The sequence below is a fragment of the Ricinus communis genome, chromosome 10 (assembly GCF_019578655.1).
Source record: "Ricinus communis isolate WT05 ecotype wild-type chromosome 10, ASM1957865v1, whole genome shotgun sequence".
Classification (NCBI taxonomy): Eukaryota; Viridiplantae; Streptophyta; class Magnoliopsida; order Malpighiales; family Euphorbiaceae; genus Ricinus; species Ricinus communis.
The window spans coordinates 7,612,040-7,637,569 of record NC_063265.1 but is presented as its reverse complement, the minus strand read 5'-3'; the positions used below and the strand labels follow the sequence as shown (position 1 = coordinate 7,637,569).

General features: G+C 31.5%; 2 protein-coding genes across 3 annotated transcripts; both read left to right on the top strand.

The window, feature by feature from the left end:
- Positions 1-1,857: 1,857 nt before the first annotated feature.
- On the top strand, positions 1,858-11,901 carry LOC8274943 (phospholipid-transporting ATPase 1). 2 transcript variants are annotated; one of them, XM_048380175.1, is made up of 9 exons: positions 1,864-2,469; positions 2,625-4,831; positions 5,927-6,278; positions 6,429-7,185; positions 7,361-7,484; positions 7,656-7,875; positions 8,999-9,457; positions 9,545-9,845; positions 10,984-11,901. In XM_048380175.1, the coding sequence occupies exons 2-8, from the start codon at positions 2,995-2,997 to the stop codon at positions 9,741-9,743; spliced, it is 3,948 nt and encodes a 1,315-aa protein (XP_048236132.1). In that variant the 5' UTR covers positions 1,864-2,469; positions 2,625-2,994; the 3' UTR covers positions 9,744-9,845; positions 10,984-11,901. The 2 variants fall into 2 exon arrangements, with proteins under 2 accessions (XP_048236133.1, XP_048236132.1); XM_048380176.1 differs by lacking the exon at positions 8,999-9,457 and having other exon boundaries at positions 1,858-2,469.
- Positions 11,902-18,373: 6,472 nt separating this feature from the next.
- Positions 18,374-20,411, top strand: LOC8274942 (WRKY DNA-binding transcription factor 70). Its single transcript, XM_002528651.4, has 3 exons — positions 18,374-18,794; positions 19,426-19,530; positions 19,647-20,411. The coding sequence occupies exons 1-3, from the start codon at positions 18,457-18,459 to the stop codon at positions 20,194-20,196; spliced, it is 993 nt and encodes a 330-aa protein (XP_002528697.1). The 5' UTR covers positions 18,374-18,456; the 3' UTR covers positions 20,197-20,411.
- Positions 20,412-25,530: the final 5,119 nt, after the last annotated feature.

The following is a 25,530-nucleotide window of genomic DNA, read 5'->3' as shown; positions in this document are numbered from 1 at the left end:
AATCACAGTACTGTACTATTTGCTACATGGACAGTAAATTAAAAGGTGAGCACGCTATGGGTAAGCAGCAGTAGCAGTACAGTATCCATTCAGATGACGGACTTTTTACGCACATTATTCTCTCTTTTTTTCTTTACCATGCAAAAAGAAGGAAGGGGTAGTTTCGACAATTTTGCTTTGCTGTTGCAATTTGCATGCAATTGCAAAAATGCAAATGCAAATGCAAATGCAAATTTGTTATCCCAAAATAAAAATAAATAAAATAAAAAGCAGAAAGGGACAATCCGAAATCTGATGGGTCCTTTTTGGCCGTGTTCTTCTGGGTTCTGTTCATTACTTAATGAGAAAAAACCTGAAAATGGAAATTGAAAAGCAACAAAACAAAACAAAATCATAGCCGTATGGCACCAAAGAAAGCAACCTTTTTCTTTTTTACTTATTTTGTACGGCTATTATGTGTGGGTACTGCTTGTGAGCAGTGACGTGTATTTTACTTTTTCTTTTTTCTTTTTTCATTTTTACTTTTCAAGTCAATTAAATTTTCTTTCAAATTTTTGACTTAATTAGATTTATGTAATAAAATTTCTTTTTATACAAAAAGAAATGCGATAAAATGTTGCTCACATGATTGAGAAATTGTAATAGAAACGTGTAGACAGAGAGAGGCATTTTCTCGTTAGTATGTATTCTAAACATGAACGTGCATAAAATAATATAAAAACTTATTAACTAATTATTTTTTAACTAATCATTTACTCGTGACTTGCACGACCTTTATAAGCACGACTGTTATTATTATTATTTCAATTATAAAATAAAATTGATAAATATAATTTAATAAATATTTTAATTTTAATTTATAATATTTTTAAATAATAATAATAAATTAATTATTTGCAAATGTCTTTTTTAATTTTTTTAATTTTATTATTATAATAACATAAAAATTAACTTAAAAATATTTATTAACTAATTTTAGTATTATATAAGTTAATATTATAAAAATAATTAATACTACTATTTTATGAAATTAAAAATTTATTATATAATTAAAAATAGCTTATAAATAAATATAATATTAAAAAAATAATTTAAAATATTGTTTTTTTAGAATTATAATTTTTATCTAATTGAAAATAAATTTATTATATAATACTAAAATATAATTAATATATTATTTTTTAAAATTAGAGTCAATAGTTAATCAGAACGTAATTTGAATCAATAAATTAATAAAAAATATAAATTTACATATATAAAAAATAATTACATATATCAAAATAAAAATATTATGTGTCAAAAATTAAATACACATATTAAAAAATTTAAATTTTAAAAATTAATATATATATTAATCAATTGACTTACAATTATTAATTTTAAAATATTATGTAATAAAACATGAACTAACTCCCGAGCAATTTTATAAAAAGATAATCCTCATTATGTAAATTGTAAAAATATAAAAGTGATAGTAAACTAATTATTCTATCATAATATTTGTATATAAATCAAGTACTAAATTATAAATGAATATATCTAAGTTGTCAATTATTTAAAATTATATTATATCATCCAACTTGATTCTATTATAACTTGATTTTTAACCCAATTACATTTATACTAATTAAATCCAAATTATGAAAATAACACCTAATAATACAGTTTAGTATAATTACATAAGAATTAGTTGTCATGTAGAAACTATTACTATTATTATTTTAATTATAAATATTTTAAATTTAAAAATAGTAACTGTACTTTTTTATTTAAAATTTATATGCAAAAATATTTGGTTAATATTAATATCAATTTTAATATTATTCATTTATATATTAGTTATATCTATATATAAAATAATGTTACAGATGATAAACGTAAAAATAATGAATTATCATTATATCTGTGTTTTAGAAATTATTCATAGATGCGGATTTAATTTGTAGGTGGCAGAAAGAAAGAAAGAAGGATAGCAAAAGGCGAAGTAAATGAAAAGAGCAGAAGTGGCTAAAGTATAATTAATTAAAGCTGGCAACACACACAAAAAAAAAAAAAAAAAAGATAAAGAAAAAAGAAAGGAAGAAAGGAAAAAAAGAAACCGTCGGTTAGCGACCGGACAAAGCCAAGAATTGTGGTTTACCGCTCTTTAACTTTCTCTCTCTAAAAAAACTATTTCTCTCTCTATCTCTGTATTTGCTGCGATTTCCTCGCTCATCGTGCCTCCTCCGCCCACGAGTCACCCACCACAATAACAACAAACAAAAAAACAAAGAACGATAATTCACTTATTGAACCAGCAATTAAAATCCGATCTCTCTCATCATTATAATTACAGTTGTGGGGGTAGTGGTGGTGGTGGTGGTGGTGGTGGTGAGATTGAGATCTGATCTGCCATAATTCACCATTATTTCGTATTCAGTGCATTGATTCATTTATCTAATCCCGAGACGATAACTCCCCTCTCCTCAGGTACTTTGGCCATTTTTTTTTTCTGAAATTTTGTTAATTTAGGTTTATTGATCGCATTTGAGTCATTATTGATTTTTTTTCGATATCTGAATTCTTCTTATTTCTTTTACAGTACAATGACGATATATTAATTCGTGTTTGTCTTGTGCGTGTAGGCTTTTGTTCTTATTATCTGGATCTAGAACACAGGGATTTCTATTTTGGATTGAATCGAGGTTTTTTAATTCAAAGTTTTTGTCTTTTCATTTAGCAGCATTGTACTTTTGCTTTTTACAGGCTTTGGACTTTTTCTCAGACCTACATTTTGATAAATATTTATACTCTTTGATCTGAGCCCGATTCGGAGGTATTTAGATTGCTCAAGGAATGGGTTTTTGAGCTAGAGTGGGTTATTGCCTTGTTTTGCCTGGGGTGGAATCTGTTGGTGATTTGCTCCAGGCTTGGCGAATTTTTGTTAATGTTGGATGCAACGGGGGGGAGTTTTGTGTTATTTGATTCACCAGTGTCATCGATGGAGGATTGTTTATGACTTCTGGCCAGCCATTGCTTGACTCATCTGATCCTTCTTCTGCATCATCATCACAGCCTCACCACCCTTGTAGACTTGGCTCCTTTGGTTGTCTCTGCTCCACTGACTCCTTCAATTTATCGATTGTCCATGATACTGAAAGCAATCCTTGTAGTTTAGATATTCTGGAGAACAGCGCTGAAGCTCTCTCTGTTACAGACAGCAGTTCTCATAGGGCATCTCCAGCTGGAGATAATTTCATTTCCATTGCAACAACACAGCATTTACAATCTGTTGACTCTCAGTTCCTTGGGTGGCTTTCATTGGAATGCCCCACGCAGGAGCATTTACGGCTTGTAATGTGGGGTGCAATGGAACTGCCGCATAGTGACAATAATAATACGACTTCTGCTAGCTTTGAAATTTCTAGGGGTCCAGCTTTGGTTAGTGCTAAGGGGGCCTCTCGGGCTTCATCTTCACTTCATGATAAATTGGGCAAGTCTCAGAGGAGAAGCCGCCATAAAAGCGTGCAGTTTGATGATCATATCCTGTGTGAAGAAGATGCCCGGTTTATTTACATCAATGATCCTAGGAAAACCAATGACAAGTACGAGTTCACAGGAAATGAGATTCGAACAAGCAAGTATACATTGATTACCTTCTTGCCTAAAAATCTTTTTATTCAGTTCCATCGGGTGGCTTATTTGTATTTTTTGGCTATTGCTGCTCTCAATCAGCTTCCACCACTTGCAGTATTTGGGAGAACTGTATCCCTTTTTCCTCTCTTGTTTGTGCTCTGTGTAACAGCTATTAAGGATGGATATGAGGATTGGAGAAGGCACAGATCAGACCGCAATGAGAACAACAGAGAGGCTCTAGTGCTACAGTCTGGTCAATTTTTACCAAAAAAATGGAAAAAGATACGAGCTGGTGAAGTGGTGAAGATCTCTGCCGATGAGACAATTCCTTGTGACATGGTTTTACTAGGGACTAGTGATCCTAGTGGTGTTGCTTACATTCAAACAATGAATTTGGATGGTGAGTCAAATTTGAAGACACGGTATGCTAGACAGGAAACATCTTTGGCAGTATCTGAAGGGTGTACCATTTCAGGGTTGATCAGATGTGAACAACCTAATAGGAATATTTATGAGTTCACTGCTAATATGGAATTCAACGGGCACAAGTTTTCTCTCAGCCAATCAAACATTGTTTTGCGGGGTTGTCAGCTAAAGAACACAGATTGGATAATTGGTGTTGTGGTGTATGCTGGACAGGAAACAAAAGCTATGTTGAATAGTGCAGCATCTCCTTCCAAGAGAAGCAAATTGGAAAGTTACATGAACCGGGAAACATTGTGGCTCTCTATTTTTCTTCTCATCATGTGTCTGGTTGTGGCACTTGGAATGGGCCTTTGGCTTGTACGTTACAAGGACCAGCTTGATACTTTGCCTTATTACAGAAAGGTATATTATACACATGGCAAGGATTATTTGAAAAGATACAAATATTATGGGATACCCATGGAGATTTTCTTCTCCTTTTTGAGTTCTATTATAGTGTTTCAGATTATGATTCCAATATCTCTTTATATTACAATGGAGTTGGTTCGTTTAGGACAGTCCTATTTCATGATTGGAGACGGGCATATGTATTGCACTAGTTCTGGCTCAAGGTTTCAGTGCAGATCTTTAAATATAAATGAGGATTTGGGTCAGATACGGTACATTTTTTCAGACAAAACAGGGACACTTACTGAGAACAAAATGGAATTCCAGATGGCAAGTGTATATGGGAAGGATTATGGAGGGTCCTTGGTTATGGCTGATCAGTTGCAGGCAGATAACAGTTCAGGTATTAAAAGAAGTGGTTGCTTTACCAGTTGATATTACATTCAGTTTGAGCTAGACTTTTCCTACTCTTATTTTATTTAATATTCTAAACCTCAAAATCATAGTTAGCGGGCTTTAAGATTTATTAGCATGACAGTTTACCAATCAACTTCATATGTGTCCGTGTGTTTGTTCCCCACTGTGGAGTGCGCAGTTTGCTTTCTCTGTGAAAGTGAACTTGCATGCAAAAGATTGTTCAAAATGTGGTGTCATTATCTGACATAGTGTACCCAAAGAGAAAAACGTGAAACAGCCTTTTTAAATATGCAGTAGTAGTATATGCCACGAGTCTGACCCATTTTCTCATTCTTAAAATTTCCCTCTTTTTTATGTTAAATGTGCTGTACTAGTACCCATACAATATTAGAAGTTTATAGAGTTGGTTGTTATAATGATTACAGGAATTGGAATTCTGGGAATTTCTTGAAGCAATTTTTCTCACTGTGGTTCTTTCGAGTAATTAATTCACAAAATTGCTGGATCAGCTTCATTTGACATATCATTGTAGTATCACTGCCAATATATGGAGCTCAAGATTATTTCATTTCATTTTTTTGACCTCAAGATTTGGGAATTATGTTATTGAGCAAATTTCAAATATTTATGGGATTGAACCTTCTTTTTATTTGAGGTTAATATCTGGTCATGATAGGCGAAATACAAATTGCAATAACTTTAACATTTAAATATTAGGTAGTTTTCTACCCATAGGGAATCACATTTTAAAGGTTGGTTTTGAATGTACAACTCACCATTGTCCTTTTTACTTATTTTAAATTACTGGATCAATCTGTAGTATCACTATTTAAGAGAACTACAATTAAATCCATCTTCTTACATATCTAAGCAGCTTTGTTGTTTTCCTGAAGATGCATGATATTCCATTTTATATAATAGTGCATAAACATATGCTTGAGCGCACTGTTATAAACATATCAGGGGCGGCACACTTGCAACTTTCATGAATTGCTATTGCCATTACTTGGTCTTTTTTTCCTTAATGCTAGTTATATCGTGATATTATCTTTATGAGTTTTCATTTTCTGATCATTTGCAGCTGCAGCTGCAGCTGCAGCTGGTCAGAGTAGATGGAAAGTTGCATCTACAATTCCTGTCGATGCCAAACTCATGAAATTGTTGCACAAGGACTTAGCTGGAGAAGAGAGGATTGCTGCACATGAATTTTTCCTCACATTGGCTGCATGTAATACTGTCATCCCCATTTGTACTTGGGATAGATCTTTTGGTTGCATAGAGAGTCAATGTTGCGAGGATGTAGAAAATATTGAGTATCAGGGTGAGTCTCCTGATGAACAAGCACTTGTCGCTGCAGCCTCTGCTTACGGATATACTCTCTTTGAACGTACATCTGGGCACATAGTAATTGATGTCAATGGTGAGAAATTAAGGTAGAAGTTCTTTCCTTTTTTTTTTTGCCCTCTTCTGTTTCTAACCTTCTATTTCCTCTCCTGAAGCCGTAAATTCAAATAATGCCCATGACACTTGATAACACCATAGATCACTAAATCTGACAAGATTATTATGCTTATGTTGTATAGGCTTGATGTACTTGGTATGCATGAATTCGATAGTGTGCGGAAAAGAATGTCTGTTGTTATTCGTTTTCCCAACAATGCTGTGAAGGTGTTGGTGAAAGGTGCTGATACTTCAATGTTCAGTATTTTAGCGAAAGAAAATGGAAGGGATGATCATGTAAGGTGTGCAACACAGTCTCATTTGACTGAATATTCATCACAAGGTCTGCGTACACTTGTGGTTGCTGCAAGAGATCTTACAGAAGAAGAACTTGAGCTGTGGCAATGTAGGTTTGATGATGCAAGCACTTCTTTGACTGACAGAGTCACAAAACTACGTCAAACAGCAGCTCTTATAGAATGTGATTTAAATCTACTTGGGGCCACTGGTATTGAAGACAAGTTACAAGATGGCGTGCCAGAAGCCATTGAGTCCCTCCGTCAAGCTGGGATCAAGGTATGGGTTCTCACCGGAGATAAGCAAGAGACAGCAATATCAATTGGCCTTTCTTGCAAACTCCTCACGATGGATATGGTGCAAATAATTATAAATGGCAATTCAGAGAATGAATGCCGGAGACTTTTGGCTGATGCCAAGGCCAAATATGGTGTGAAATCATCACATAGAGGAAACCTTGCTCTAAAATGCCATAAGAATGCTGACACTGAGTACCTTGAGATATCTGAAGGGAAGACTGAAGGAACATTGAGTGGGCCATTAGCACTTATAATTGATGGGAATAGTTTGGTGTACATTTTGGAGAAAGAATTGGAATCAGAAGTGAGCTTCTCTTCATAATCAGCTTAAGTTTTAGAAAGATGTTTGTTGGAGTTTGTTTTTAGTTGTGTTTCCATATTTCTTTAAGCTTACACCTAAAATGTGGGGTTGATATTATTTGCACAAAGATACCCCTAATTTCATAAACTTACTTGGCAACATTTTCATCTTTGTACAGCTTTTCGATCTTGCAATTTCCTGTAGAGTCGTGTTATGTTGTCGTGTTGCGCCATTGCAGAAGGCAGGAATCGTCGATCTAATCAAGAGCCGTACTGATGATATGACTCTGGCTATAGGTGATGGTGAGTTTTCATCTTGATTGTACTTTCTTTCTTCTCTTTCCTTTCTTTTGGGCATTATGCAGAGGCAAGTGTGGTTTTCTATGGATCTTATTCATATATAATGACGTGTGTGCTCCAAAAATTACTGCTGAAGGGGTAGCTGGTTTACTTTTTTGCTTGACATATTGATAGGGGCCAATGATGTTTCAATGATCCAAATGGCGGATGTTGGTGTTGGAATATGTGGTCAAGAAGGGCGTCAAGCAGTGATGGCATCTGATTTTGCTATGGGGCAGTTTCGGTTTCTGAAAAGATTGCTTTTAGTTCATGGACACTGGAATTATCAGCGCATTGGTTATTTGGTCCTGTACAACTTCTACCGCAATGCTGTTTTTGTATTAATGCTATTTTGGTATGTCCAATTCCTTGGATCCTTGTTTTTGATATTTGGCTGTTATGATGTTAGTTGATGCTTGAGGTGCAACGCATAATGAGGTGCAAATAGGTCCTAGAGCTTAGGCACAGGATGCAAGGTGCAAGGTGTTGGCAATACATGAATAAATGTCACAATAGAAGAAATGAAATTGACTGAAAGAAATTTGATCGAGAGTAAATATAAATAACATATTAAAAATATTAGCATTGCAATTATCAATGTCTAGAATCCTAAAATAGATAGAATACAAGAAATTCAAAAAATGTGAATATTAATATTAAACAACCTATATGACAGGGAGAGACTCGCAAACAACCAATATGACAGGAAGATAGGCGCCTAGGCAAATATAGTGCTTAGGAGCTAGTGTGACAGACCCTTGAGAATTATGATGGAATCTGTTGCACCTTTAACAACTATGACTATGTCTATTTTGATGTACAATGTTTATATGTCAAATTATGCATTTTCCTTTACAATGAAGTAATCTGGGCTTTGAACCTAGGAACACTTGTAACTATTGTTGTAGAGATAGCATTTCATAGATGGATGATATGTAGGAATGCATTTAACTACTGGCATAGAGATATACATGAATAATAGTTTCTGTCATTTTTGAATTTTGTTCATGATAATCTTGAAAAATTCTGAAGTGAATTTCTGCATTCTTATCATCCAAAATCAATTCCCTCCAGAGGTGCTGCTTTCCCTTCCCCAAATGCTCATCCTTAGTGAGGGTGTTTTATAATCAAGACTTCAGTATATTGCCAATAGATTTGATTCATTAAAAGAGATAGTAACTTCCTTTTTGAATTGGTTTTATATATTGTGATGTTATAATAGCATATTTTCTATAGCGAAATAAGTAGCAAGAAAATATCGAGGATTGTTGGTTCCTATGTGTTCCCATTCCCATATTCATCTGTAGGATCTAGTTTAGCTTTTGCTCATTGAATCCTTCCTACTTATCTTTGCATAAAGTTTATCTTCTAAAGAAGTAAAGACTTATATGTTGGTTATAGACTCCATTATTCTCTTTGGATAAACGGATTGGTACTTCTTCTTTAATCCTAAATCAGTATGCTTTTCCTATCAATAGGTATATATTGTGCACAGCTTTTTCAACGACTTCAGCATTGACAGATTGGAGTAGTGTTTTTTATTCTGTTATATACACTTCTGTCCCCACCATTGTTGTTGGTATTCTGGATAAGGATTTAAGCCATCGGACATTATTGGATTATCCAAAACTTTATGGTGCGGGGCATAGACAGGAGGCTTACAATATGCACCTTTTCTGGATCACAATGGCCGACACACTATGGCAGAGTCTTGCCCTCTTTGCTATACCCTTGGTCACTTATAAGGAGAGCACAATTGATATATGGAGCATGGGCAGCTTGTGGACGATAGCTGTTGTTATCCTTGTCAATATACACTTGGCAATGGATGTCCAACGTTGGGTATATATTACTCATATTGCTGTTTGGGGATCAGTGATCATTACATTTGCCTGTGTAGTTGTATTGGATTCTATACCTGTCTTCCCCAATTATGGGTCAGTCTCATCAATTTCTCATGGAAACTTATAGTTTTGGTATGATTTGATATTTAAATGACTTATCATATTATATTATTTGTGCAGGACAATTTATCATCAGGCAAAGTCACCGACCTATTGGCTTACCATTTTGCTCATAATAGTTGTTGCCTTGCTCCCTCGTTTTCTTTTTAAAGTTGTACATCAAATTTTTTGGCCTTCAGATATCCAGATAGCCAGAGAAGCTGAGATTTTAAGAGGTCCTGATCATTTGAGGTCAAGACCTGATTCACGTTCCAGTTGACTTGTATATTACTTGTAGACACACACATACATGCGTAGAGATAGCTTCCCTCAAGTTACCCATCATTTGGCTTCCTGTGGCATACTGTTGTGATGCTCGGCTGTAAGTGAAATCCGTTTATTGTTCACAGTAACTCTTATTATCATGAATTTTTATAGCTACTCATATGGCATCCTGTCTGAATGCATTCTGTGCACATAGCTAAGTATGATATTGGAAATGAGGGTACAAGCAGAGGGTTAGGCCTTTTCTGGTGAGTGGTGATTAACTTTTTAAATGTAAAGTGATGTAAAAACATCAGAGGCTTTTTTATGGTTAAAGACGGTATAGTCAAATTCATGCTGCCATAGCAGGTAAAGCACATAAGCAAACAAGTGCTATAAATGTACCATGTTTGCATTACATATTGAAGCAGGATACGTTCAAGTATTCTGATGAAAAAAGATTGTGGGTGGCTATGCAGGGGTGAAGCCAGGATATGAACTCAATGGGGCCAAAATAACAAATACTCTTATTGAAAAAATTAAGGGTGTAACTTTGAAGGGGCTACTTTAATTTTGTGAGGACATAATTAAACTTTATACTAACTTGAAGAGTTATGCTTTTTGTTTCAATAAAAAAAGGGAGTCAATTGCACCCCTTAACTAGAATGTGGCTTCACTGCTGTGGCTATGTCTAATAAGTACCAAGGTGATTTTAACCAATGAGGCTGGTTATTATGTTCGGACTCCTCAGGTGCATTGAATTATAGTAATATCTACATTAGAATCTGACAATGTGGAGTTCTTTTGCATAAATGAATTTCAATGAACTCTTCAAGTTGGGGTTTGATGTCTTTGGGTAACTTATCATATAATAGCTGTGTTTCATATATTATTGTTATATGGAAGTTGTTTCAAATTTGGTAGAAGGTTTTTGGTTTAGTCTCTATTTTGTTTTCCAGATTGAGTTGGTAATTAATATATCAGAATGCTTAACACATGTAACTTAGAAGACTCACTTGGAAAAGTTCAAAGTGGATAACACATAATTAACTTGTATAATGTGCATTTTGGATGGTTATTTTGCAATTTTTAAGTTTCTTTCTTTTTGGTGGGAGTTTGTATCAGCAATGGCCCCTGAGTTGGGAGGGGTTTATCGCAGAAATGTAGTAGATATGCTGCTTTTGAATTTGAGATGTGCATGTTGTTTTCAATGTATGTTCTTAGCTTTTCCGGTATCCTCTTTATCATCTACACAGGTAAGCTAAGCAAGCAAGATTTATGCCACAAATGATCAGAAATTTGACAGCAGAGCAGCATAATCATGTACAGGATGAAAAGGTGATGAGGGATGGGATGGGATGGTCTACACCAAACAGAATGGCTGGTCACCCGTGATGCAGAATGACATTTGCATGATTCGGGCAGTTGAAGAAATGGTGTAAAAGATTCGGAATACTGCTCTATGATATACTTGAGCAATTTGGTTGAAATTTATTATAGTGCCAGTTCCGGCGAAGAGAAAAGATAGCCGGTGTTCAGAATTTAAACATGATGTCAAGGTCCTGAAGTGGCTTAAAGAACAAAAGTGAGAGTAAATGAAGTAAATAATAATTTTGTGCAAAGATCAGGTTTGACAATTTCTTTTTCTCTCGCATATTTGAAAAATAGAACGGGGCAAAACAACTGTTGAGAATTCGGCTCGAGTTGTCCTTGCCACCCTGTTTCCTTCATGACGTTACATAGTTGGGGTCTCTATTCCTTGACCTAGAGGGCTCTAACAAAAGGTATCATCTACCACTGAGCACTGAAACCCTAAGGGCGGAGCAAATATGAGTTGCCCTCTTTTTCTTTTCCTTTTAGCTCAATCTATATTTTGCGCGGCTCTTGGTGGGTAAACATTATGCTGCATTTTCGTATCTGTACAGTTAAATTCTCCGTGCATTTATTCTTTTTTCGGGAAGCTTTAAATCTTGAGGTAATTGCTCATATTAGCAGAGATTACCCTTAGGAGTCGATATCAAATTAGAAGGGTAGGAAAAAGGAATGAGAGGCAGAAGAAGAGGGTAAGTTGTGCACATTGTATTAGGTATAATAGTGGATGCACTGGATGTGATGTGATTATGAGAATTGATATGAAAATACCAATATGAGGCCTCTATTCGTTTGATAAGAAATTATAGATATAGATTGCGTGATTGGCGTTGCGATTGAATATGAGTTTCTCCTTCATTACTTGTATGTAGAGATTATACTGACTTGTCTATCAGAATTTTGAAGAAAGAAGTCAGAATGTTAAAGTGTTTCAAGTATACTGTAGGATGCAGTAACAGAAACTATGTTTTAGTTAAGTAAATTTGTTTGTCTCATAACATTAACTACTATCCTTTTTTTTTTTTTTTAATAGAGTTTTAAGTTTACTTCTGTTAAAATGGATCAAAACCAGATTGTTGATTGATCAAGTGAAACCAGTAATCTCTCTGTCAATCCAACCTGGACCTGATACTCGGTTACTTTTAGTGGATGCATCTCCTTAACATTAGTGAAATTCTTTTAATTAATGTTCGCAAAAGAAGAAAAGAAAAAGAAAGCCTCGTCAGTCATTATACAGATTTTAAGTGAAAGAATGATGGTTTGGAAAAGTTAACGATGGCAGTGAAATAGAGAGAACAATTGGTAATTTTGATTTTTTTAATAAAATAAAAAAATATTTTTTAATATATAAAAGCGAAAAAGTTTAGTTTAATATTGGGAATTAATATTTATTTGAATTTTATTTTATTAATTTAAATAAAAAATATGGTAGATATAAATATGAATCGAAAAGGCGTGAATGCAAATAAAAGACATCTCCGGGATAAGCTTCACGACCAGGTAGTGGTCTTCGTAATAGAAGCAACATTTTGGCTTGTTTGGAGAGATTTTGGTTTTTAAATAAAAATTTTGAATTTATTTATTAAAATAATTCAAAATAGATTTATTTAATTTTGAAGTACAAATTTATGGATGTTTGAACCTTTATTAATATCCCTGACTTTTCTATCTTAACGCATCGGGTCTGATCATCACTGCAATAGTATACATCTCCAACTAATAATTTATCATTTCAAAGCAAAAAGAAAACTGATAAATAAAGTAGCTTATGAGTTTAACCGTTCCACTTTTCATGTATCTATTTATTTATTATTTATTTTCTTAAAAGAATTCACATATTTATTTTGATATGCTTAATATGAAACTCATAAATAAAATGGAATTCCCTAATGGAAGGATCTGACTATTACGTATCAAGTATTAGTAATTTGTTTAAAACAGTTGATGTAAATTAATTATGGCTGATAATTTTGTTATTGTTCATTCTAATGATTTAATTTTTTTCCTAATTTGATATATCTTTAGAGTAATAAAATAAGCTTAACTGATGAGCAAGAGAAAAATCAAACACATTCAACCAAAAGTCTAAGTGTATATAGTTTTAATTAAGAAACTGCATAGTGTTAGCCTTTGTTTGGTAAGGTGGGAAAGCTGAGAAAGAAAATTAAGTATGGAAAATTGAGGAAATCAATGGAGTTTTTGTTAGTTTGAAAAGGTGAGAGAAAGGAAAGAAAAGTGGCCACCAATAAAACATAATCGCCCGGCCCCACAGAAAAATTTCCCCTGATTATGCAATGAAAGCTTGGAGAAAGCAGATTTTGCAAGTATAATTCAATTAGATTACATATTTACCCTCTGAATTATAATACATTTACATGCTTTTATTTTTTTATTATTTGCATAAGTGAAGGACACAATAATAATTTAGATTTATGAGACATTACTCTTTGTTTCCTCTCACCTCTTTCTAAGCAGAAGAGAAGAAGAAATATTCAACTCATTTTATATCCATTTCTTTTCTTTTTCTTTTCCACCCTATTTTTTTCCAAACATAATGTTAGTGTTGAATAGAGAGTTGATATTGTTTAATGAACTGGATTTTGAATTTAATATGAGCTTCACTTCAAGCTCATCTATGAGTCGAGTTTTTAAATTTTTTATATTAATAAATCATTTTTGAGCTCATTTCGATAAATTTTTTATTAAATTAGCTCGTATTTATATTTTTTATATTAACTTTTGATTGGTTTTGTCATATATCTCAATTTAGTTGGATTGCACTCATTTATACTAATTTGTATTTGACTACTAAATTGTCATTTTAATAAAACTAATAATTGAACTTCCAAATTTAAAATCTAAAATAATGACTCTAATTGGCATCAAGCCAAAAAGCCTCTATATAAAGTTCAAATCATACAGTTAATGAACCCACAGCTCCAAATCTATATGTTACATTGGGTAGACCAGTAAGTGTGAACCAAATCCACAAGGCACATGACCAACCGTTTGTTTTCTGATTAGCCCTTCAAATAAAATAATCCATTATATAATGGGTTCAATTTCTTTTTAACTTTTCCTAATTTGTTCGCAAGAACTCGAGGCATTTATGTCCTGAGGGTTTTCTGTTTAGATGCAGATGCACTGCCGCACGTTCTGTTCCATCACAGACGTTTTGCCCCACCTGAGTTCATGATCTTACGGTCCATATAACGCTTACAATTCACGAAAGCAACACTAGTGCACAGACAATTGACGCCCTTCCAATGCTTATCCAAACGTTGGTTGGTTCACCATTTATTCCTTAAAAATAAAAAATAAAAAACACTTTAATATGTTATTAATTTATTATTTCCGTAAAGCAAGGACTTGGGAGATATAACTACTGGGCTGTTGTCTTTTTGTATATTCGTAAATACCCATAAATGTCAACCTTTTCTACAATACTCTCCGATCTGAAAGCCAGTCTAGTTAAGGTTATTTATGGTAATTCCATGTAAAAAGAATGTGGGACACCCACTTGTGGAATTTTGTATTAGGGTGCCAGGTGGCAGATGCAATGACCCATCTTGCCGATGTCATCCCTGTGACATCACGTGTCCTTCGTAAGCTAGGGGCAAACTCCTAACCATGTCACGCGCTTCTGACATCACGCGCTCAATTTGCAAAAGAAATGGCTAATTAAAAAACGAAAAGCACTAATTACTAAGAACTCCTGATACTTTTCCTTTTTCGTTTGATGAGTAGCAAAAGTTTAGCTTAACAAACACTTTTGTCTCTAAAATTATTAATTTCAATCTCTAATTTTTACTAACAACTCTATATCACTGTCGTTGGAAATAAAATTATAATTATTTTGTATTTCCTGACATTTAAAATTTAGTTGCAATGTAATTAGGCTACAACGTAAAATCAAATTATATTTTAGTCTTTAATTGTTTATATTATAAATAGTTTGATCCTAAAAATCAACTGTACATTATTATTCATTAAAGTAGTTGGAGTAAATGCACTGATTTTTAAATCGTATGGACCACTATGTAGAAAAAAAAAAAGTCTTCAGATTATACCTAATTAAACTTCAATTGTTATTACTTTAGATTTAGATTTTTGATATTTTATATTTAGGAATTATTCATTCTTTTCATAATCATAAAATCATTAAAATTTCATTTAAATTTATCCTTAATATTTTCGATTGCATTTCACTTTATTAATTTATAATTGCATTATGTTATTTAGTTACGAAAATTACTATTTTCTCCTTAATGAATGCAAGTTCTTAATGTTGCATCTCGCCCGAGACTAGGACCTTCTATCATGACTTCTACATGTTGCATACCTTGATCCACTACTGTTCGAATAGCATTTCCTACTGTGGTTTGAGCTGCAAATGGCGTTAAAACAAATTCATTCTCGAAGTTATGGCGGAATGCAGCAAATCCCCGACCGTGATGGTTCTTCCCTCCATACGTTCTCAAAGCGATCGATAAAGTGAAGTACATTTTACTTTTAATACACTTTAGTTTCTCTATTAAAATAATATATTATGAAAAATATGGTCCGAGGGAAAGGAAATCCGATTTTACAATTTTTTTGATCTTATGATTCTTCTTTCTATGAAAATGTCCTTGGGATGATGAAATATATGAAGACAAGATTTCTATCTTTTTACGAAATGTCTCTAGATTGCCATACATAGAGTTCTAATGGGATTGCTTCAACAATAAACCTATCCAATTGCTCAGAGGATTTTTCGGAAATTTTTTTTGGAAGGAAAAGATAGAAATAACTGTTTATAATTTCACCTATATCTTTGAGATTCAAAAAGAATTGGATTTTCTCATGAAATGTTATATATATATATATATATAGTTTTTCTAACTTCTTTTACTCTAAAAAAGTGTCTTTCTAACTAATAAAAGTAATAACTTTTTAATCTCTGAAGAATTGATAAATACATAACTAAAATATTAACTTTATAAATATAAAAATATAAATTTATTATAAAATCAAAGATTATATGTAGTATAGAACTAGAGTGTATATTTTTCAAATATTAAAAATGATTTCACCAATTTTTCAATCAAGACAAATAAAAATACAATTGAAGTTAAGACTATACTAATTTGCTCTAATATAATCTTACAACGAATGAATACTAAGTTAAATTACTAAATCCCCCAAAATTAATAAAAATATATTAGTTAGTCCCTTAGATTTCAATAATATATTGTGACCCTTTTTTATTTTGATTTATTAACTAAAATATTACCCTAGTTTAAAATATATTTTTGACTGTTACTTTTTATAATCTAAATAATCTCTATTTATTTTTGGTCGATCACTTCACTAAATCACTATCTATATGAGTATCTTCTCAATTCTTCTTATTGATTAATGCCATTCCTTCAACACCAAAATTTACTCTTCATTTCTCGTCTCACTAAAATTAAACTCAAGCTTATGCCTTGTTAGCATCTTTCATTTTCTCATCCCTTGAATCCATCAATCTCTATTAGTAATACTCGTAATTCAATTTCAATTCCCATTCAGATAAAGGGATTTTCACATGGAACAAATCTTCCAAGACTGTGAGAATATGAGTGTTTGTTTAGACACTAAAGACCCATTTGTTACTGTTGTATTGTTGGATTTGCTTTGGAAAAAATAAAGAAACAAAATGAAGAAGGAAAGGGGGAAAAAAGTGCAAGGAAAGAAAGAGATAATAAGATAGAGTAATTTGGTAGGGCAGTTGAAAGTATTATTTTTTAATTAACATGTCTAGATTAGGGTGGCCCATAAAATAAATTATCTTAATAACAAAAAATTATAATACTCCAAATAAAAAATAATAAAATGATAACATATTATCATTACTGTTGGATGTAATTGTTTCTATAATCATAAATAATAATTTTTTAACTTTTTAAAAAACGTAAAAAAATGTGAGTTCGAATAAAATAAGAGATAAAAATGAATAAGAAAAAATGACCATTAAAAAATAATTATCTAATTAATAAAATAATTAACTCTTATTGAGAATATAAGAAATTGAAAAAATTATAGAAAAAGTTTGAAAATGAAGAAGAACATAAAATATTATACTTTCAAATTTCACCAAATAGGCTATTAAATATAATTAACTCTACTAAAAATTGAAATGTTTTAAAAATAATATAACATAGAGTTTGAAAAAAATAATGAATAATTTTTTTAACAAACTATTATAAAAATATTTTGAAAATGGGAATCAATATAAATGGTTATGCTTTCAAATGATACTAAATAAATTATTAAGTGCAATTAATTCTCATAAGAGTATAAATAATTTAAAAAGAATATAATAAAGAGTTTGAAAATGAGAAGAAATATAAAATAATTGTGCCTTCAAATTGCACTAAATAGACTATTAAATTTAAATATCACAATTAAAGTATTGTAATTTAAGAATTGAGAAAAATATATCAAGCTAGATATACTATTTTAAGAATTAAAAAAAAATATGATTTTAAAAAAGAAGAATTGAGAAAATAGAATTAAAAATCTTATACTCCTCCATGTGTACAAAGAAAGAATGTTTAAACCTTATATATATATATATATATATAGCAAAAGTTTTGTAATATATGTCTATCAATTTTTCAAATGTTTTGAGTTTGTCTCAATTTTTATTAACTAGTAATGTTACTTTAGATACTTTAAAAAAAAAAAAAATCTATAACCTTTTTTTCATTTTTTAATTAATATCTTTTTATTTTTTTAAAACAGCGTATTTAAAAATAAATAGTGTCGTTTTATTTTCTAAAACACTTAATTTTATTCAATTCATAAGAATTTGAAAGATTATAGTTTAATTAAAAAAATACAAGTAACCATTATAAACCTAATTAATGCCCTCAATTATACTTTTAATTTAATACACTTAATATAGTGTGATGCTTATCTTAAAAGACTAAAAATTCTTAAAATTTAGAAATTATAAATTGCCAAATAAGAAAGATAAAATATGTACAAAATGCTACTTTCTTATATTGTTTTGTTAATAAATGAAAATTAAAAGAGAAGTGTCAGTAATGTATTATTGAAAATCAGGGGACCAATTAGTGTAATTCTATTAACCTCAGGGGGTTTATAGTAATTTAGTGATGTATATTCCCAAATGATTCCGTGTGTTCCAGTCATTGTTCTCATGAAATGCGCGTGGGATTGTTTAAAGTAGTAGCTAAGAACTTTCATAGCCGCCTTCCTTCCCTTGTGTCTGAGGGCAATAAAAAAGCCTCCATTCATGCTTCACTTTCGCTTAATACTACCACTGCTACTTCTACAAATACTTTTAAATCACACACAAAGAAAAAATGGACCCATCTTCGCCTGAAAACTTACCCTCTACTCAGAGAAGGGCCATCGGAGAGCTGATTAGAGGTCGTGAACTTGCAAGACAGCTTAAAATTGTGCTCAACTCTAGGGATGATATGGAAGAACACGTGCCTGTTGATGATCTTGTCATGAAGATCTTGAATTCTTTTACTAATAGTCTTTCTATATTGAATAGATTTGATTCTGATATTGAGTTTCCTCCGAGCACCCATGTGGGTTCTCCTTGCTGGGATAGCGGCCGGAAGTCTGAGGATTCCGGTGAGAGTATCAGGAGTACTTCTACTAACAAAGATCGGAGAGGATGCTACAAGAGAAGGTACTATATCTATATCTATGTATAATGTTTGTATAATCTTTTAGATATGTATAAAAGTACAACAACCCTTAGTTGATTAAACTGTCATTCTTTTGGGCAAAATTTAGAACCATTTGAGAATTTAGTCTAGCTCAATTAGTAGAAGAATTGGTAGAAATATTAGGTTAATCCATTTTAGTGATTTTGTTTTTCTAAAAGAAATGTATTTCAAAATATAAAATGACCACGAATAATTAATCTAGATCATGGTAGTTTAGTCTATTTTAAACTTTTTTATTTGTCTTTTCATTAATGATTCCATACGATACAGCTGTGGGAATAAATTTTTAATTATTATGCATAGCACGGACAATTAAATCACAGAGTTCAATGCATACCTAACTTAAAAGACTTAAAAAGAGATTATTTAATTGTCAAAATAATTTTTTTTAAATAATAAAAAATTTAGAGGGATAATTTTTATAAATTCAATGGACAGTGAGACTCCTAATTATAAATCAGCCCGTCTGCAATTTAGTTTTTCAAATTATATAATATACCATTGTATAAAACATTATTAAGCCGAAGTGAACTAGTTAACACTTTGGTTTGTAATGGAATCTAATAATTACTTTGAATTTCTAACTTGCAGAAAGATCTCCAACGCATTGATAAGAGAGACTTCAGATTTAATAGATGATGGCCATGCATGGAGAAAATATGGACAGAAAGTGATCTTAAATACCAAGTTTCCAAGGTATGCACACAGATATCACTTCAAAAACTTCTTAATTTGGGAACATTTACTTTTGTTAGATGTAATTACATTAACAACTAATTAAAGTGGCAAATTTCTTTTTTGGGTTGTTCCAGGAATTACTTCAGGTGCACTCATAAATATGATCAAGGATGCCAAGCAACAAAACAAGTGCAGAAAATTGAAGAGGATCCTCCCAAATATAGAACAACATACTATGGAAATCATACGTGCAAGAACTTGCTAAAAGCTTCTCATCATCTCATCTTGGAGTCTCCTGATGATTCTTCCATTCTGCTGAGCTTTAATACGACCAACGACAGCATCATCACAAGCAAACAAGATAGCCCCTTTTTAACTTCATTCTCATCGTCATCATCAATAAAACAGGAGTACAAGGACGAGCTGGCCCATGGTAATAGTGATAATGATATGATCAACATCATCCACAACAACAGCATCATGAACAACCAATCGTCGTCGACGGATTATCTCTTGGCTCCCGATGATTTGTCAGCCCTTGATCATGCGGATGTGATTTCTGGAGTGAATTCGTCGTCTTGCACCACTAGCACTCATAGTTTTGACATGGACATGATTGTTAGCTCTGTCGGTCATGCTTGCTTTGCTGCTGATGACGACGACGTTTTGCCTTATGCTTTTTGAAGAGTAATTTTTGTAATCTCTATACATGTGTAGTTAATTATCAAGAACTTTCAAGCCTTCGTTTAGTTTAGTGCAGGGTGTGTGTTTGTAAACTAGGCTGATCAATTAATAAAGCTTTAGGGTAACATAGATTATGTGCAGATTAATCAGTTGCTGAGTAGCTAATTACGTTTTGTATTCAAGTTCAAGTATCATATGCATATTAATATTCCCTATTTTATGTGTGTACATATGCAAATTTAGTTAATGCTTTTAACATTTTCTTTACCTTGAACTCTACTAATCACTTTTATATAAACCAGTTTTACATAATATCTTATAATTATATAAAATATTAAATTTAATTCGACTAATTTTGATATTATGGATTCATGAAATTATCGGATGTTTTATTTTAAATTAAATTATTTCTGGAATAAAGACTAGATATATATTCTTGGACTTTACAATATTTATCCATGATTATATTTATTTCTGAAAAAAATAAAATTTATGTTAAACAAAAACAAAAAATATGACAAAAATGTGGATGAGTTAACAGAAAAAAGAAGCTTCGTAAATTTCTTATAAATGCATGCATGCAATTATTGTAGCTGTGATATATTATTCTTTTGGTTAGTAGAACTCTTGTTATTAATCGGTTTTTTTTTTCTTTATTAATTAATTATTTCTGAAAATGGGATTTGTTAATGTATTTTAATTATTATTACATTTGTGATATAAGAATCACTTAATATATACGTATGAGAGAACTGAAGTAGTTGCTAATATGTATATATAAGATACCAGAAAGGTAAAATATCGATTATTCTTGGATTATATGATCCGCCACTTCTTGGACACAAATTAATGTACTAATTACTAGTTAATTAGACTATTAATACAAGAAAATAACATCAATTCTTATAAAATTCATCAAGCCAATTTAGATTACACAATTTCTACGTCTGAAGCTGACGTACGAAAACCTCCACTAGACTTATTGATACTCTTCTTTTTCTTTTTCTCCTTTATGTGTATTCATCATCATGATAATCACTGTACTTCATTTCTTATGTTTAATCTTTTTCTTAAGAAAACTTTATGTGTTTAATATACACATTCAAATTAATTTTTTTTAAAATTATATTCATGGATGACATGTATTAGTGAGAAAAGAAAAACTAATTGGTGTATAATTTTTAATTTTTTTACCAGTATTTATCAATATTGACAACATTTTATTATTTTTATTTGAGTATAATTGTAAGGGTATAGCCTATGACCTTCCATAAAAAAAATTCTTAAAAAAAGTAAAGATGGTTTTTTTTTTTGAAATTCTTTTTACTGATTTTAATATTTACCACGGTTAATAAAAAAGTAACAAGCATATATGATAATTTTATATTTTAATATTAGATGATTGATAAATATTTATCATTTAAAATTAATAAATATATATTAATCATCTATCGATTTAATATAAATATATATATATATATATATATATATAATCAACCAAAACCTGAGACCCAGTATAAATAAAAACAATGCCATATATACATTCATCCTGACAAAACTATTTAAGGTATATACTAAAATGAAGATGCTGAGATGTAATTGGGAAGTCAGGATGCGACAAGCATTTGCAGGGAGGCAAATTATTATGCTGATTGGTTGGCTAACACGGCTTAAGCCTTGCCATTGGCTGCCATATTTTACTTTATTTGTTTTCCTGTTTCGAGATAGTATTGGTGTTTCATTTCTAAGGTTATGTAATATGTAATGTTGTCTAGGTTTTTATCAAACCTCATTTTGTTTTCTTTTTTTAAGAAAACATGAACACAGTTGGTCATTTAAAAGAACAAAAACAAAAGAAACAATGGAGTCAAGGAGAGAGATAAGTATCTTCATAATAGCCTTACTTTTATACCCCTAATTACATTAATTGGATTTGTATTTATGTAAATCTCTCAAACGAAAGAAATTAGCCAAAGATGCATTTAATTTGGAGGATAATTAAGACAAATATTAAAAAAAGAAACGAAAAAGAAAATCCAAGTGAATCTGTCAATGTCATTTTCATATAATAAAAGGTAGATATTAATATGAGGATAGAAATTAAGGATAGATAGGGCACATGCATGATAAAGTTAACAGGTCCAAAGGATATATATACCTTTGTAAAGAGAAAAGACAATTGAAGAAAATGAACAATCAAAGGTCTCCCCATCAGAGTCTCATTCATCTACTTTGGAAAATAAAGAAACAAGTCCCTGGTCAGTGAATGTGAACCTGAGAAGATGGGTTTCATGTATGATCTATAGAAGTCCTGAAATTGAAATGAGATTTTCAAATCCTTGTGTCGTGGAAATGAGAGTGGGGTCTCACGTCTTTTAAGCTAAAGACAAAAGCTGATAGAGAAGCCACCCTAAAGTTGGAGGCTCCACTCCACCACCATTTCCCCTTCTTCATCATCATAACTGTGTTTCCTTTGTTAACAATAATGAAATTAAACTTCGATAAATATAGATTTGGAAAAAAATTTAACAGTGTTGCCATAAATCTATAACACCATTTAGGTTTTCAATCATAAGAAAAATATTTCAATTTTTTTTTTATTTTTGTTATATAATTTAGATATGTATTATATATTTACCTGTTTACTCTACTTATATATAGTTTGTCAAACTTATAATAATTTGTTATCTTGTTTTTTTTTCCTGCAATTTACATTAAGACCCAATAGCATTTCGTTATCCAATTAACCATGAGTTCTTCTTCTTATTGTCTAAATTAAGTTCATCATTCTTGTGACAACATTGAGTTATGAAGATCTGTAGAGGAGAGAGCATCAATTATTGGTTTCATTTTCAAGCTAAGAATATGAAATAAAAACAAGACATATAAACAAAAAGTGAAACAGGAAACAGCTGTAAACTCTGGAAAAGTGAGGAACGGGGCTAAGAATTTCCAATGTGAACAAGAAAAGGTATGCCAACCCCACCAAAACCACACACCAAAGCTCATGAGGAAAATGAATGAGCTTAGTTATGATATCCTTAACTTGAGGCAATTGAACCTTGTCGTTCTCTTCCTCTTTACACATCATCACAACTCCAACGAAAACGACAACAACACAGCCAACTGTGCCCACTTTCTTTTCTTTCTTTTTTGAGTTTTTTTTCTGGTGGATAGGGAAAAGGAAAAATTCCAAGCAGAGAGATCCTAGATTTCCATTTAGCCATCCAAACCAATGCAATTTGTGCAACTAGGTTAAAGCCATATCGATCAAAGCTTATCAGTGGACGAAAATATATGACCAAATAGGCTTTGGCTTCTATCATGTGATGCCAATTTCATATTACCTTTTGTTCAGGGATAAGAGATCCATAAAGATCTAACTCTTACCTTTCGGACCATGATTTATTTAGGATTGTATTCGGCCTATGAATTTTACTCTCTCCAGTAAAAACTCCTTTTTCTTTTTATTCTCTGCTTTAACTTTTGACACTCTGGTTTTTTTTCATGATACTTTAGACTTTTAATAATTTATATGAGATTGTTAGTAGTTTTTACATTTATGGCAATTATAAAAGATTGGCTGCCACTTATTGCATAGTCTACCGTCCATTGCACCTTCCATGAATTAAAAAAAATTATATATGATAACCTATGTCTTATTAACAGTAACTACTTTTGGTCATTCCAAGCTATGTGTAAAGCTAATTAACTAAATTATTTATTTGTGTCAAAAAGAAATTTAATTTTTCATGAACAAGAAAATTTTATATGATTTAAATTAAGTGTTAATTATATAGGCCGAAAATCTTTCACGAGAATAAAATTCATGGCACAACTCATGAATCAAATCTGAATATTTCATTAAACACGCCAAGAAAAAAAGAAAAAGAAACAAATTAAGTTGAGATAAAATTGAATTTTTTGTAATATAGACAATTAATCCTTTAATCTCTTAAGTCAAATACACTCTTTAAATTCTCTTTTAGATCTAGATTAAAGTTACATATCGTCATCCCTCCTAGTCGATCCTTGCGCTGATTTTCAAAATAAGCTTATGAAAAATCATTCAAAGAATAATAACAGATCATTTTGCCCTTGCCCTATCTATGATTCCTTTTATTTTAAATTGTGATGCTTTGCGAGTGACAAAAGAAAAAGCCACCATTAATTGAATAGATAGAAATGATACTAGTATATATTGATTTATATTGTTTTGTTTACTTGCCAAATGCATTCTATAATGGTAGTGTTGTTTTTTCTTTTTCTAATACGGTATTGCCTTCTCTTATTATGACAACCTTTGCTCGTATTAAATTCTTCTTTAGGTTAGCCTTTGATGATTTCAACTATCAAAGATTATAACAAATGTCTCGGATTTAGCTGAATGCATGTTTTTTAGAATTATGTGGCGCTTATCAAAAACGTAATTTAACAAGCCAACTAAGAAACCAGGCACAAGAAACAATATTATGCAATGTTATCTAAAATATAGCCACAAGTAATATAATATGACACACATGTGAAATATAATATGAGCTATTTATGTAATTCATAATAATCATAACCATTACAACAGAATAATTGACAAGTATCATTAGTGTAAGTATGAGGAAAGTGGATTCATAGATTAGGTATTGTTTAATTTTATTGGTCTTTTATAGTTCTTTAATGCCCTTTCTAGCTTTTGATTTTTCCTGATTGTAACTGGCCTTGTTTTAGTATGATGATATTTTTTTTGTCATCTTTTGTCTTTTAAAATTTAAAAAAGTACAAAAATTGACTATGTAGTTTAACTTTTTGACATAACAGGTTTTTGTATTTTTTTTTTTTTTAACACTTTAGTATTATGAGAAATTATGTTGTTAGCAAATTCATTGTTTTGTGGATTCAGAATAAAAGTTTGTCACTCGAGAAATTATGGTTGGCAATAGCAGAAAGTTGGTGCTCAAATCATTGTTTTGTGCTCTATATCACCAATAACGGCGGAATTGGAGCTAACCAATAACTGTCTATGGACTAGTCAAGCTGGATCATGACTTTCAACCTCTATCGATTGATTGGGCAAATGAGAATTTTCTTCATCTGCTAGATTTGTTGTTTGGCTTTTCAGTACAAAGCTTTTTCGGCGGGTCTAACGGCTTCTCCCCTGTTATACGACAACGAGGTCTTGCCGGTGGCCCCCTGTCGTTATTGGTGGAAGTAGAATCGAGATGGAAGGATTTGGACAAAAACAATTTAGTAATTTGACCTTAGTTGGAGGCCTTTGGACCGAGTAGTAAATCTTCTTTACAAACTCAAAACTATTATTGGGTGGTCGGGCCTCAGGCTCGA

Excerpts from the sequence above, each read along its gene's own strand:
- LOC8274943 (XM_048380175.1), top strand. The coding sequence starts at position 2,995 with ATGACTTCTGGCCAGCCATTGCTTGACTCATCTGATCCTTCTTCTGCA. Across the intron at positions 6,279-6,428 it reads GTCAATGGTGAGAAATTAAG|GCTTGATGTACTTGGTATGC; the intron begins GTAGAAGTTCTT and ends TATGTTGTATAG. Across the intron at positions 7,876-8,998 it reads TTTGTATTAATGCTATTTTG|GTATATATTGTGCACAGCTT; the intron begins GTATGTCCAATT and ends TCCTATCAATAG.
- LOC8274942 (XM_002528651.4), top strand. The coding sequence starts at position 18,457 with ATGGACCCATCTTCGCCTGAAAACTTACCCTCTACTCAGAGAAGGGCC. Across the intron at positions 18,795-19,425 it reads AGAGGATGCTACAAGAGAAG|AAAGATCTCCAACGCATTGA; the intron begins GTACTATATCTA and ends TCTAACTTGCAG. Across the intron at positions 19,531-19,646 it reads TTAAATACCAAGTTTCCAAG|GAATTACTTCAGGTGCACTC; the intron begins GTATGCACACAG and ends GGGTTGTTCCAG.